The sequence below is a fragment of the Erythranthe guttata genome, chromosome 1 (genome assembly GCF_056151865.1).
Source record: "Erythranthe guttata isolate IM_541 chromosome 1, IM_541, whole genome shotgun sequence".
NCBI classification, from domain to species: domain Eukaryota; kingdom Viridiplantae; phylum Streptophyta; class Magnoliopsida; order Lamiales; family Phrymaceae; genus Erythranthe; species Erythranthe guttata.
In genome coordinates this window covers 6012205-6026528 of record NC_142533.1, presented here as the reverse complement: position 1 = coordinate 6026528, position 14324 = coordinate 6012205, and the positions used below count along the sequence as shown (strand labels likewise).

General features: G+C 31.0%; 2 protein-coding genes across 4 annotated transcripts; one reads left to right on the top strand and one right to left on the bottom strand.

Annotated features, from left to right (window-relative positions):
- Positions 1–237: 237 nt before the first annotated feature.
- Positions 238–4793, bottom strand: LOC105949753 (uncharacterized). 3 transcript variants are annotated; one of them, XM_088818861.1, is made up of 4 exons: positions 4506–4793; positions 1978–4265; positions 1360–1822; positions 238–1224 (listed from the first exon to the last, which is right to left on the bottom strand). In XM_088818861.1, exons 2-4 carry the CDS (start codon positions 4248–4250, stop codon positions 451–453), a joined length of 3510 nt encoding a protein of 1169 aa, XP_088674987.1. In that variant the 5' UTR covers positions 4251–4265; positions 4506–4793; the 3' UTR covers positions 238–450. The 3 variants fall into 3 exon arrangements, with proteins under 3 accessions (XP_088674987.1, XP_088674992.1, XP_088674983.1); XM_088818866.1 differs by lacking the exon at positions 4506–4793 and having other exon boundaries at positions 238–800; positions 1035–1224; positions 1978–4494; XM_088818857.1 differs by lacking the exon at positions 4506–4793 and having other exon boundaries at positions 1978–4494.
- A 2169-nt stretch (positions 4794–6962) lies between these two features.
- LOC148772698 (uncharacterized) lies at positions 6963–10677 on the top strand. The gene is made up of 11 exons (XM_088821075.1): positions 6963–7615; positions 8073–8250; positions 8340–8438; positions 8545–8622; positions 8707–8736; positions 8838–9079; positions 9187–9411; positions 9514–9606; positions 9683–9766; positions 9886–10223; positions 10337–10677. Coding segments are annotated over exons 2-11 (1353 nt in total). The 5' UTR covers positions 6963–7615; positions 8073–8087; the 3' UTR covers positions 10338–10677.
- Positions 10678–14324: the final 3647 nt, after the last annotated feature.

Sequence of the window (14324 nt, the reverse complement as noted above, 5' to 3'; positions counted from 1 at the left end):
TTAACACTAACAGCTTGTAAAGTTCAAGCAAATTTCCATTTATGAACCTATCACAGTTTTCCAATTTTTATTATGTTATTTAAAATTTCTGTTTTAATTACTATTAATATTATTTGATACAACTTATGGAAATATCTATAATATATTTTTAGTCTTTAAAATATAATAAATTAATGTGTGATATTTAAGTTTAAAGGAAATGATATTATGGGTGAATTTGTGCAGTATATACTAAATTATAACTATATATACTATTAATACAATAACACAAAATCATTAGTAATTGAAAATAAGGTAAAAAATTCTTCCCATAGCCTGACCTTAACAGTGATTTGCTCTCTTTTGCTCACACAAGTCAGAGAAAAAAAAATTATACAGTTGATGGTGTAAAAAAAAAAACAGACAATGTGAGATCTATGATTCTTGTGATCACGTTCACAAATCGATTCACTATTCCAAGTCACTATCCATATTAGCATGAGATGCAACTTCATCATCACTAGTCAAATATTCGACCACCGTGTCATCTTCTTCATCTTCATCTACTTCTTCGTCTTTATCATTGTGAATGTTTTCACGTGAATTAATTATCTGTTCAGCAATTTCAATCTCTAGAGGAGCTTCATCGTTTCGAACCACCGATCCAATCTCTCGAGCATGAATTTGAACTTCAATATGAGCACAATTTTCTTGTTGATATGCATCACTCACATCAGGCTCCTTTCCAGCAGTAAATTGGATGAGTGATGGGTCAAAAAGATGTCGATGTTGTACATGTTGAACAACTTTCCAATTCCCACCTAATTTTGTATCACTGACGTAAAAGACCTGGGATACTTGATTCGCTAATATATAAGGTTCATTTTCGTACCAAAGCTTCCCCACATTTACGCTAGTAAGATCACCATCTATTTTTATTGCTTTATGACGATCCAAATCAAACCATTTACAACTAAATAATACACATCGATAACCATGAACATAGCTTAATTCAATCACATCTTCTAAGACTCCATAAAACTTGATCATCTTACCTTTGTGAACAGAATCTGTAGACACTCCATTATTTTGTGTCACTCGTCTAGAATCTCTTTTGCTAGTTAGATACTTGACTCCTTCTACAACACACCCACTATACTTACTAAGACGATAATCAGGCCCAGATGCAAGTGCAAGAAGTTCATCGGTAGCTTCGATAGATTTTATACTCCGTAGCTGTTTAATCTAAATATCAAAATAATGTAAATTAACATACATTCGATAAAGAACTACAGTTGTTCCAAAAAAAAAATATTACTGTTAAAAAAAAAGTAACAACAATTTAATGAACAAAATTAAAATATAATTTAGAAATCTTACTCGATTATCAAACCATTTAGCAAACTCCTTCTTTTGCCTAGCCTCCCAACCAATAGGATTTTCTTGCTTCAACTTCTCTTCATGCTCTCTGAAAGAAATAATAACTAAATTAAATAATATTAAAATGCTATTGTAATAATAATAAAAATACACTTGCCTCAAATATAATTCTATCTCTGCACAATTATTTAAGACAAACCAATGCAATTCACTATATTGTTGAGAGGACATCTGTGAAAAATCCGTTTCTCCAAAAGTCCGTATTTTACTTCTGAAAACAGAGATTTTTGCACTTAGATGTGCCTCGCCATCATAATTTCTTTCATCTCTGTTGTATTTCGTCTCCATTCCATGGAGATACAACGAGCAAAAAGTCAAACACTCTTTCACAATATAGGCCTCGGCAATGGAGCCTTCAGGACGAGCTCTATTTCGAACCATCCCTTTTAGACTACTTAAATACCTGTAATAATATCGAAAGGAATTTCAACATTTATTATATAGGAAAATATTGAAGTACGAAGACACATTTAACAACGGAAACAAAGAGATAATGTTTTAACTTCAACATATAAAGAAAAAGTTTGAGAAAAAAATTAAACTCAATAAATATGTTACCTCTCGATAGGATACATCCATCTATAGTGAACTGGTCCTCCCATCTTTGCTTCTTGTGCCAAATGAACTGCTAGATGGATCATAACATCAAAGAATGCGGGTGGAAATATCATTTCTAACTTGCTTAATATCACAGGAATCTTATTTTCCAAATCATCGAGGACTGCAATGTTTAGTTTACGAGAACACAATTGTCTGAAAAAACTGGCTAACTCGGTAATAACATCAAGAACATCTTTGTGAAGGTAACCACGCAATCCTACGGGAAGTAAACGTTGCAATAACACATGGCAATCATGACTTTTCAACCCTGTTATTTTACCATCTTTGATATTCACACATCTAGAGATATTCGCAGCATATCCATCCGGAAATTTTACTCCTTTCAAGAATTCACAAAAACTTTTCTTCTCCTTTAGGGATAATGTAAAAAGTGCTCGCGGCTTTAAACACTTTACTTTACCATCTTTATTTGCTTTGGCACCTTCTAGTGATCTTATGTGTAACTCACTCCTGATACCCATATCCTCCAAATCCAAACGAGCCTTTTCCGTATCCTTTGTTTTACCATCAATGTCTAATATAGTTCCCATCACATTATCACATATATTCTTCTCAATATGCATTACGTCAAGATTATGCCGTAATTTAAGTTTTGACCAATACGGCAACTCAAAAAGTATACTCTTTTTGGTCCAACATGAGGGTTGGGAAGGACGTTTTCGCTTTTTGTCTATAGAATGCTTGCCAAGCACGACATTTTCTACTTCTTTTAGTTGGAAAAGAATATCATCATTAGAAATCTCCATAGGCTTGGATCGTTGTTCTGCTGCACCATTGAATTTAAGACTTTTTCGGTAAGGATGATATCGAGGCAAATAACGTCTATGACCTATATAACCAATCTTACTCCTTAGCCTTTGTGAAGGAGTATGGATGCTGCATCTTGGACAAGCATAATATCCCTTTGTTCGATGTCCAGAAATATCACCATATGCAGGAAAATCATTTATCGTCCATAAAATTGCAGCACGCAAAAGAAAAAATTCTCCAATTTTTGCATCTCTTGTTCTCACTCCGAATTCCCACAATTCGTTCAGCTCATCGACCAAAGGTCTCAAATAGACATCAATATCTCTTCCAGGTGATCGAGGACCGGGAATCAAAAGGGACATCATCAAGTAAGGTTCTTTCATGCACTGCCAAGGTGGTAAATTATATACCATTAAAACCACAGGCCATATACTGTAAGAATTATTCATATTACCAAAAGGATTAAATCCATCAGTAGCTAGCCCAAGACGCACATTTCGAGGATCTTTAGCAAATGAAGGGTACTGCTCATCAAAATCCTTCCAGGCTTTAGAATCTGCAGGATGAATCATCATATCATCTTCCTCAATTTTCCCATCCTTATGCCATCTCATATCAGATGCTGTTTTTCTTGACATATACAGCCTTCGTAATCTTGGCTTCAGAGGAAAATAACGCAAAATTTTGTGAGGAACTTGCTTTCCTTTGCCATCATTAACCTTCCATCGAGACTCTTTGCATACTGGACAACTATCTAACCGCTCATGTTCTTTCCAAAAGAGAATACAATCATTTTTACATGCATGGATAAACTCATACCCCAACCCAATCCCTTTTAATACCTTCCTGGCCTCATAAAACGACGACGGAATTATATCTTCCTCCGGCAGATATTGTTTAAATAAATCAATAATCATGTCATAACACTTATTAGTCATCCGATTCAATACTTTTATATGAAGCAATTTGACGAGGAAAGATAACAACGATTTCGAACAACCGGGATATAATTTACGTTGTGTATCTTTCAACAATTTCTGAAAATTTTCCACTTCATCATCTAACATAATATTTGGTTGATCACCATTGAGATCATCAGGATGCTCCAATGAATTTTCACGATCAATAAAATTATGCATCCCAAAGTTCAAATCTTCTAACAACTCTTCTTCCTCGAATGTTTTATCTACATCATCATTAACAATGTCATCTTCCACATGTTCATAGGGATCTTCACCGTGGTGCACCCATTCATCATAATCGATGTCCATCCCGTTGGTGAGGATATGCAATTTGACCAAGTCGGGTGGGTGCAAAATCTGATTCAGACAGTTGCTACATGGACAACGCATAACCTTTCTATCCCCAATATGCAGCAGAGCAAATCTCATGAAACTTTTAACTCCATTAACAAAATCTTTTGAAGTAACATCGTTGAGCTTAATCCAGCTCTTATCCATTTACAATTTCTTATACTGAAAAAAAGAACAATGTGATAAACTTAGTCAAATCATAGCCGAAAACATGTTGTGTCGGTATTTGGAATTTTAGAAACCGAAGCAATCAGTTATTATTCAAGTTTATGGTAGACAAAGATTTAGGGCCCCTAATTTCAATCACAATTTAAGTCTGACAATCATAGATAATCCAAAAAACAAACCAAATCTTATACAAACTACTCAAACAAACAATCCTTGCAAATTAATTATTCGTACCCGTATAGCTAAAGTAGTGTGCCAATAAAAAACGTAACCCTCGTTGCTGTGTTGACCCAACCACTGCTGACAATTTCGACTAATCGCAGCTGCCAATGACTCCTAATAGTGTGAATTAATTGTGTACATGTTTGGGATGCTAAACGGTGATGCCCTTTGTGTTCCAAAATATGATTTAGAGGAGAATTTCAGTTTTGAGAAGACTCTGGTGTAGGGTGGGGGTGCGAGATGCAGGGTATTTGGCTGTGTGCTATTGCGACTTGTGATGATGAAGAGTCTTAACTCTCTTTTCTTTTCCTTTTTGTTTTTTCTTTTTTAAGAAAAAGAAGCTAATTGGTTTGATGGCCCGTATTTGGTTATAAATTGCTAGCATATATCTTTTTCTTTTTCTTTTGGTTTTATGGAAACTGTTTTTGTCCAAACACCAAAAGTTAATTAACATTAATTAAATTAGTTTATAATATAAAAACGAACAAAAATCTAATATATTTGTAACATGTAATTAACTTAAAAAGTTAATATATATATATATATATATATATATATATATATATATATATATATATATATATATATATATATATATATATATATATATATATATATATATATATATTTTTTTTCCATTTGTAAACTTAATACTTGTCTTTAGGGGTGAGAAAAAAAGCCAAAAATCGAAAAAACCGAGCCGATACGCACCGTCCCGACTTAAAATCGCATATACGGTAAATTTTTTTTTTTTAAATCGAATATATCGGTTTGTGTATGCATAATAAAAAAATGCCGAACCGATTTATACAAAACAACGTCATTTTCATATATAGTATAAATATTTACCGTCTTCCCCTCTCGCGCCTCTGTACTTCGAACGCCTCCATGTGACATTTTTTTATTAGTTAGTTTTGGATTTATGTTTTTTTTTTTTTTTTACTAAAACAAGTGTAATGAAAGTCCAAATTCACTGGTAATTAAATATCGGTTTTATGCCAAACCGATCGAACCGATAGACGAAACCGAAACAAAAAATAAACCGAATTGATACCGAAACCGTTAACCGAAAATCGAAAAACCGACTAACACCGAACCGAAAAAAATCGACATGTTCGGTTCTTAAAATACGGAAAACCGATATTATCGGTACGTGTACACCCAGGGCCGGTCCGGCGTATTCGGGGGCCCTGGGCGAGAATAAAATTTGTATAACTAATAATACGGGAATTTAAGAGAAACGCCCCGATTTTTTTTTTTAAACAAATGTTAGAGAAATATGTAATAAATTTTTGTTTGACTTAATAAAATATTAAAATTTTATGTCTACTTAATACTAAATTTAAAAATAATAATAGAAGATCTTTTTTTAAATAAAAGATTATGATTTTTTTAATAATAAAACAATAAATTTTTATATATAAAAAAATATATAATATATAAAAAATGAAAAATTGGGCCCCTCTAGCCAATTGGGCCCTGGGCGTGGGCCCTGCTCGCCCCACCCCAGGGCCGGCCCTGTGTACACCCCTACTTGTCTAAGAAATGTGATAGCTTGTAAAGTCAAATGTATGGATGAGAAGGATGATTGGGGCAAAAGCTCGTGAGGTCGGTGAGTCGGCTCTACGAAAGCTCGAATTCGAACTCAATTTGTTTCTAGCCGGCTTTCTAACGAGTCGATCCTGATCTCATTCTTAATTGTTCGTGAGCTCGCGAGTTGGCTCGCGTTCTTTACTTATTTATTTTACTTTTTTTTTAGTTTAATTGTAATTAATATAAAATTCAATAATAAACTCACATCAATAATTGAAAAAGATAAATTACAGTTCATTTTTTTAGTTAGAGTGAATAAATTTCTACAGGTGGTTGAAATCGCAGAGCAATCAAACGTACAAAACCCGTAAAACATCACCCATAACCAAATGATATGAAGTAACCTGGATTTAATAACATATTATATATATATATATATATATATATATATATATATATATATATATATATATATATATATATATATATATATATACAAATTATAATATATGAACGAAATACATGAAGCTTAGATTGCGATGGTGGGATTATGTATCCGATCGGTCTCGATTAAGACTTAAGACTGGTCAATTTCTAAATTTTATGAAAACATAAAGTTTTGATAGTTTTTTTAAATCATAAATCAAAGAACTGTATAAAAAATATTTAAATTATTTTTCACGTACAAAAATTGAATAATTTTTACGAGCATGTGTAGTTAAAGGAAAAAAAAGATTGAAAATATAAAGTTAGAATGAATTTTTATATGTAAATACTAGAGGCATGTTTTTATTTATAACTTTATATTCAAATATTGAAAAAGTTTTTACATATAAAAATTCATTCTAAGTTTTTTCAGAATAAATATTGAAAAAGTTTCTCCATATTTTTGTACCTTTAAAAATTTCGAGTGGTATATTATTTTTATTTTTTTATATTAGAAAATAACAAATCTTAAATCTCTTAGTAAACACCCCTTATCTTGTCATTACAATGTACAGAGACACACATAATATTATAATATAATAAAATAATACATACACTAATATAAGTGCAAGAACAAGATTGAATGAAATCGAAGGGTATTTTGGATGAAAGGCCCCCTTTTCTTTTCACAGGAGAATTGGCGCTAAGAGTTGGCGGTAATTATCTCCAAGTTTCAGAAATCACTATCAATAGAATCCCTAAAGCCAGCCCTAATTCCTATTCTTTAGGAAGAGAAAAACCGTAATACCCCCAAATCTCACATCAAAATGGAAAAAAAATCAGAATCCAAATCATCAATCCAACCTAGAATAATAAAGAACCGTCGACAAATCCAATACTCAAGAAGATTGGCGCTAAGGGTGTTTTTTAGAGGGGAATTGGCGGCAATTTACTATTTGATAAGGTAACTTCTCTAATTTTGCAGTAATCTACTACCACAATATATATATCTCTCTTTCACATGCTCTAAACACATAACAGAGGAAAGGGGCAGTGGAACACAAGGACGCGATCTTCCGTCAAATTTTCGGGCGACCAAGAAGTCGGGTGCTTTCACCTACTGGAGTAATAAATCGTTCCATTGCATCACAAAACTTTTAACGGTATGTTGTGATTCATCTTTGCGCACCACAATTTTATACATAGGACTATGTGTAGGAGATGAATAGACAGATTTCCTCTTCATATATAGTTGTTCTTTGTTCGTATTGTTTTTAGATATCTGGCAAGTTTTTATATATGATTTATCTTTATAAATTTAGTAACTGAAGGAATTATGTATTGATGGTAATTTACTGTATCAGAGGTCACGAAATTATGATGCACAAAGACTCTCAACTCGCAGGTCGAACAAGAAAGATTTACTAATTATTTCCTTTCAATAGCAATTGTTGTATTCAAATTTTCAAGACCCGTTCTTTTTTTTTTTTGCTGAAAGAAAAGTTTAGCTTGTTTGTACCAGATAAATTTCTCATTATAAGATTCCATTGTCATATTGGTTTACATGATACATGTTTTTTAAGTTTTTTTCATTGATTTCAATATCTTAATTATTTTCAGATCTCAAGTCTAATAATGAGTATGGATCACAAACGTAGAATGGAGATATCAAGAGCATTGAAGACAACTAACAATATTGGAAATTTGAAACGCAAGATGGAGTTAGCCGGTGCTTTAACTGCAACAAATGATATAGCTGATGAGCCAACTGAGCATTCCTTACTTCGAACTTTAAATGGTATGTGATATTGACATTTTGTTTTATTTTAGTTGCATTTATATATAAAAGGCAGTTTAAGTTAACATTTTGTACTTTGAATATTGTAGTTTCAAGTAAAAATAAGAGAGTTTTGCCCCCGACTAAATCAAATATTTCTAGCTCTTCAACTAGACAACCGGCAATAAACCCCAAAACTAGCGATAAAGGTACTTCTTTTTATATAATTGGGTAAATATATATAAACTATGTTTATTCAATTTTTAGGTTTACATATTACCTCAACTCAAGTAAAAATCTCATCAATATTTACAGTTAGAGTGCATACAAAAGATCTTCAGGTACAACACATGACCAATGCGTCAAATGAGCACAATAGAGTTGATGTTACAGGTATTGTTATCTAAAATAGTTTTTTGGTATTTATTTTTACTTATATCTTGTATGTAACAAAATTAATTCTTGAATCAACCACAGATACAGTGGATAAAGAAAATGCCGTAAATGGTAATGTTATGACATTCTTTTCTTTGTCTTTTCATCTATTTTCTTTGGTACAATAAATAATTGACTTGTCTTTTCATCTATTTATGTTAAATATGGATTAGTGAATAAAAAACGAGGTCGTGGACTGACTAGAGGGTTAAATACCCAACAATATAAACGCAAATCCGGGGCGGAGAAGCCAAAAATCACTATTGCAAAAGGATTAAACAGGCCCGTTGGAGAGCATAGCTCTAAACATGCAACTGAGATCGGAGTCTTAATTAGGTGTGAGGCTCCAATGCAAGTTGAGGGTTGGGCAAAGATCCCGGATGAAACAAAAGATCATCTTCTTAGAAAGTTGACTGTAAGTGATGTTTTTAATTTTCTTTATTTCTAATTTTCTTTAACTCTATATTTAGCCATATAATAGTACCTAATTCGAATGTTTCAAATTTTCTAAATGTCAAAAAGAATAAGCTCAGCTATGAACTGGAGGAACCTCATGTTGTTCAATGCATTTGGAAGTCTTTTGCCAAACAATATTCATCTTTCCGTTCAAATGCTCATAAATATTATTTAAAATGGAAAGAAGGAGGTGGTGTGACACTAGCTAGGCAAAATATATATGAAAAACTTGGTGATCGTCGTGACGATTGGCTTTGGTTGTGCGATTTTTGGGAGACAGCAAAATTTAAGGTACTTTATTATTTTATAAAAGTTTTGTTATAATAAATCGATATTTATTGATTAGAAAAATGTTTCATTATATTATTATTTTTTATTTATCAATATTTGCAGAAAATTTCAAGTACTCAGAAAAACAATAGGAAGAACCTGACATATAGTCATAAATTGGGAACTAAGTCTCGTGCAGCACATCAACATGAGAAAGTTAGTCATTTTTTTTTTCTTACATTGAAATTTTTGGTTGTAGACATAAATTAACCTTTTAGTTGTTAACTCAAAGGGTTTCGATGATATTGATATGTATGAGGTTGAATATCATAATGCAAAAAATGGATGGGCACATAAAAACTTTGAGGCTAATAGTGTAAGTGTAATTCATATTTTAGTTTATTTGTTAGTTCATTTCATCAATTTTACTAGTGTGATAAAAGTAAATATTGTATCCATTAAATGGCTAATATAGTTACTCGTATTTGGAAATAGGTTCGAATGAAAGAATTGAGAGAACAACAAAGAGCTTTGCCAGATAGCGTTCATCAAATGAGCACAGAAGAAATTTGCATCGAAGTTTTAGGGGAAAATTCATCATATGCCAAGTCAAAAGGCCTTAATCGAAAAGCATCGGGAGTTGATGCTATTTCAACTTTTGAAGCTTCTAGCAGTCGGGCACGATTAGAAGAAGAGTTGGCGAACACACAGTCTGAGTTGGCGAACACTCAGTCTCAGTTGGCTGTTCAAAAAACTACTGTGGAAGCGGTAGTAAAATTTATGGAGCAAATGACTGGCAAAAGCTTTTCTGAAATTATAAATGTACCTAACTGGTGAGTTCGTAACTAGAATAAATTCAAATATGATGTTACTAATAATATATTTATTTGTAAATAAAATTTTGCGCTTGTTCAAGCTAGTCTTATTTTTATAATTTATAATGCAGAGCTAACAAGAAATGAAGAAGTAATTTGATCGATGTGGGTTTTAGTTGATGGGACGCATTATTGCCATAGGCAAATTATGATTTAAATTTTTAAATTCAGTTGATGTTTACATTGTCGGAATGTTTCATAGGGGTCATTGTCTTAATTTGGATTTGAGTTACAATAATTTTTTTTAATACTATGAGTTTGTTTTATGATATGATTATCTGCTTTATTTAATGTTGGTTTGTTAATTCTTTAACTTGGATAAGAATTAGGTTTGTAATTTCCTTGTTATTCGAAAATTGAAAAAATGTTCTAGTTTAGCAAATGAAGTTTGCATTATGTAGGAGAAAAGACATTAAAAACAGAGAATTATGCTTGTTAGTTTATTTATCGTATTATTTTAACTTTTTCTCATATTAAACTGTTAGCACACACAAAATATGAATGGAAATAACTCAGAATTATGAGGGAGAAATAACTCCTAATTATGTTAGCACACTATCCCCTTCTACAACAGAGTAAACCGACATGTCATCTCCCTCCATCTCTCTGTCTCTCTCTAGAAAACTACAATGGTTTCAATGAGTACAAACCTTGAAAGATTTTTTTCCTTTCCTTTTTCTTTATTCCGGGAAAAAAATATTATTATTATTTTATTATTATTATTGATGAAAAAAACATCAATTGGATATTTTTTTTAATATAGAGTAATGACAATGTTCATTCGGTTGCTATAAATATTTATTTAGCAACGCTGTAAAAAGATATTATAGAAACCAGATGAGTGGTTGTTAAAGATCGCTTTAAAGACTTGTAGCAACTATTCGATATTTTGTTATTAAATTGGTCAATGTTGATATTTATTTACAGCGACCAAATACAATTCTCGCTAAACGCTGCAACTTTGGTCACTATACTAGTACCCGAGTATTGTTAAATTATAGTGACCATTGATAGTCACCAAATATCAGTTGGTCGGAAAAAAAATATAAAACTGACTATTTGCAACCAATTAATTTTTGGTAGCTACATTCTTGCTATGAAAATACTGTTAGCAACCGAATTAATTGGTCGTTAATGGCATTTAAAATTTTTATAGCAACCATTGTATGTTTTGCTATAGATTGGTCACTATTAACATTACTTACAACAACCGTTTTAAAAGAAGTCGCTAAAGATTATATTCATGGTCGCTCAAGACTTGACAAGCAATAGTGACCATTTATAGCCACCAAATCTTTGTTGGTCGCAAAGAAATTTAAGTAACTGCACTTTTGAAACCATATTATGATTGGTGGCTATATATACACATTCTGCGACCATTTCGCCGTTGTCGCTAGAATTTTGGTGGCTAAAACTAGTATTTCTTGTAGTGTAAGAAGTGTTGTTGCAACTCCTCTTCACACACCAGAAACCGCACACGAGCTGGTAATCATATACTCTACAATAAATCTACTTTGCAAGCTATTATACGAGAGTATATGTTTACCCAGTGCACCTATATGGTTGGTTACGAGGTTTTCATTATTATAATAATAATAATAATAATAATAATAATAATAATAATAATAATAATAATAATAATAATAATAATAATAATAATAATAATAATAATAATAATAATAATAATAATAATAATAATAATAATAATAATAATAATAATCATCATCATCATCATCATCATCATCATCATCATCATCATCATCATCATATGTGTCAAGTGCTAATTCATCCATTTGGGCCTCGTTTTTGGGAATATTGATGAAAATGGTAAAGATTAGGGCCTACACTCCTAAGATACATGTCGTATCAGTAATTACAATCATTTCTGAAACATTGTTAGAAATTCGAATGGGATAATACGTTAGATAAGTTATTCCGTTAGAATTCTAATTGACTATTAATTTCAGCAAGTGGTGGAAACAACATATAGTAATGGATGATTTAAGAACTGTTGGGTGGTCATGTCACTTCGTAATTATATATATGTTGTCTCCACCACTTCCTGAAACTAATAATCCATTGGAATAACATATCCAATGCATTATCCATTAGAGTTTCTAACAATGTTTCGAGGAGGTAGTTGTAATAATCAATACCACATGGTTATTTTATCATATATCAGGGGTGTAGGTGTAATTTACCCTAAATATTATTTGAATTGGATGTGATTTACATTGTCTAGGGATAGTTACACTTTTGGTCCCTCATGTTTGGCCCGATTTCACTTTTGGTCCCCCTTGTTCCAAAGTGAACAAAGTTCACCTCCAAGTTTCAATTTTAAACACTTTTGGTCCCGCCGTTACATATCCGTTAGCAAGTAACGGAAAACACTATTTTGGGGTGAAAATTAAAATTTTAAAATCTTTTGGGGCTGAAAATAATTATAAATTTAAAATAGACTACTTATAATTTTAATTAATAAAAAAAAATCAACGAAACAAATTATTTTTTAATATACTTAATATTATTATAATTATACTACTTATAATTACCTTTTTAATAATAAAAAAAAATTAACTAAACAAATTATTTTGATCATACTTAATATTATTTTTAATCATACTACTTATGATAAAAAAAATTAATAACAAAAAAATAAATTAACTAAACAAATTATTTTTAATTATACTTAATATTATTATAATTGTACTACTTATAATTATTATTTTAATAATAAAAAATAAATTAACTAAACAAGTTATTTTTAATTATACTTAATAGTATTTTTCATTATACTACTTATAATAAAAACAAATAGTAATAATAAAAACATTAGCTGAACATGTCATGTATAATTATACTTAATAGTATTATAATTATACTAGTTATAACTAATTTTTTAATAATAAAAAAAACTAATTAAATTATTGTGCATTTAATATTAGTTTTCATTATACTACTTATGATTATTTTTTAATAATAAAAAAAATTAACTACATAAATTTCATAATACTTAATATTATTAAAAGTTTAATTATAAGTAGTCTAATTTAAATTTCTAATTAGTTTTCAGCCCCAAAAAAATTTAAAATTTTATTTTTCGCTCCAAAATAGTGTTTCCGTTACTTGCTAACAGACATATAACGGCGGGGGACCAAAAGTGTTCAAAATTGAAACTTGGAGGTGCACTTTGTTCAGTTTGAAACAAGGGGGGCCAAAAGTAAAATCGGGCCAAACATGAGGGACCAAAAGTGTAATTATCCCACATTGTTAATTCAATGTGTGAGTATCTAATGTTTGTTATTTATAATTATACAATTCGGTCTTGTTTAGTTGGCAGGATAAGATTAGATAATCTAATGAAAATTCAATTGTTTTATCGAATTCTGAGACGTCCAACAAAAGAACTCTCTAAAAGGCAAGATAAATCATGATAACATAATTTTTTGCGGGTCGACCCAGCAATTTATTGAGGATACCAAACAATGGATTATACCTTTTCGTTGGATTGTGTAATAACAGCGGCTGAGGTTGGACTAGACAATTTCATTCACATGCTTGATTAAGACGGTGTTTGGCTAAGCTTATTTTAAACAGCTGATAAGCTCTTACGTCTGATAAGATGTTTTAAGAGCTGATAAGCTGTTACATCTTATTTTTAGGATTAATTTTTAGAGTGTTTGGATAATAAGTTTATTTCCTATTTTTACTCATGATAAGATCTTAAATAAAAAGGTGGGGTAGAGGTACTTATTTAAAAAGATCTTATTTACTCTCCAACAGCTTATTTTTTAAAAAAATAAGATCTTTTTAAAAAAAATTACCAAACATTTTGGAAGAGCGTATAAGCTCTAAAATATCTTATAAGCTCCTTTGAACATCTTAGAGCAACTCCAATGGAGGAACTAAATGGGGTATCAAACTAAAAAACTAACACTTTGATGCTCCAAAATTAAAAAAATCCTTCTCCAATGGAGGCATTAAAGTGAGTACTACTTTGATATTCAACCACCCCGAGGTGCAAAAATACTTGCTGGAAAATGAGGTATAAAAAATGTA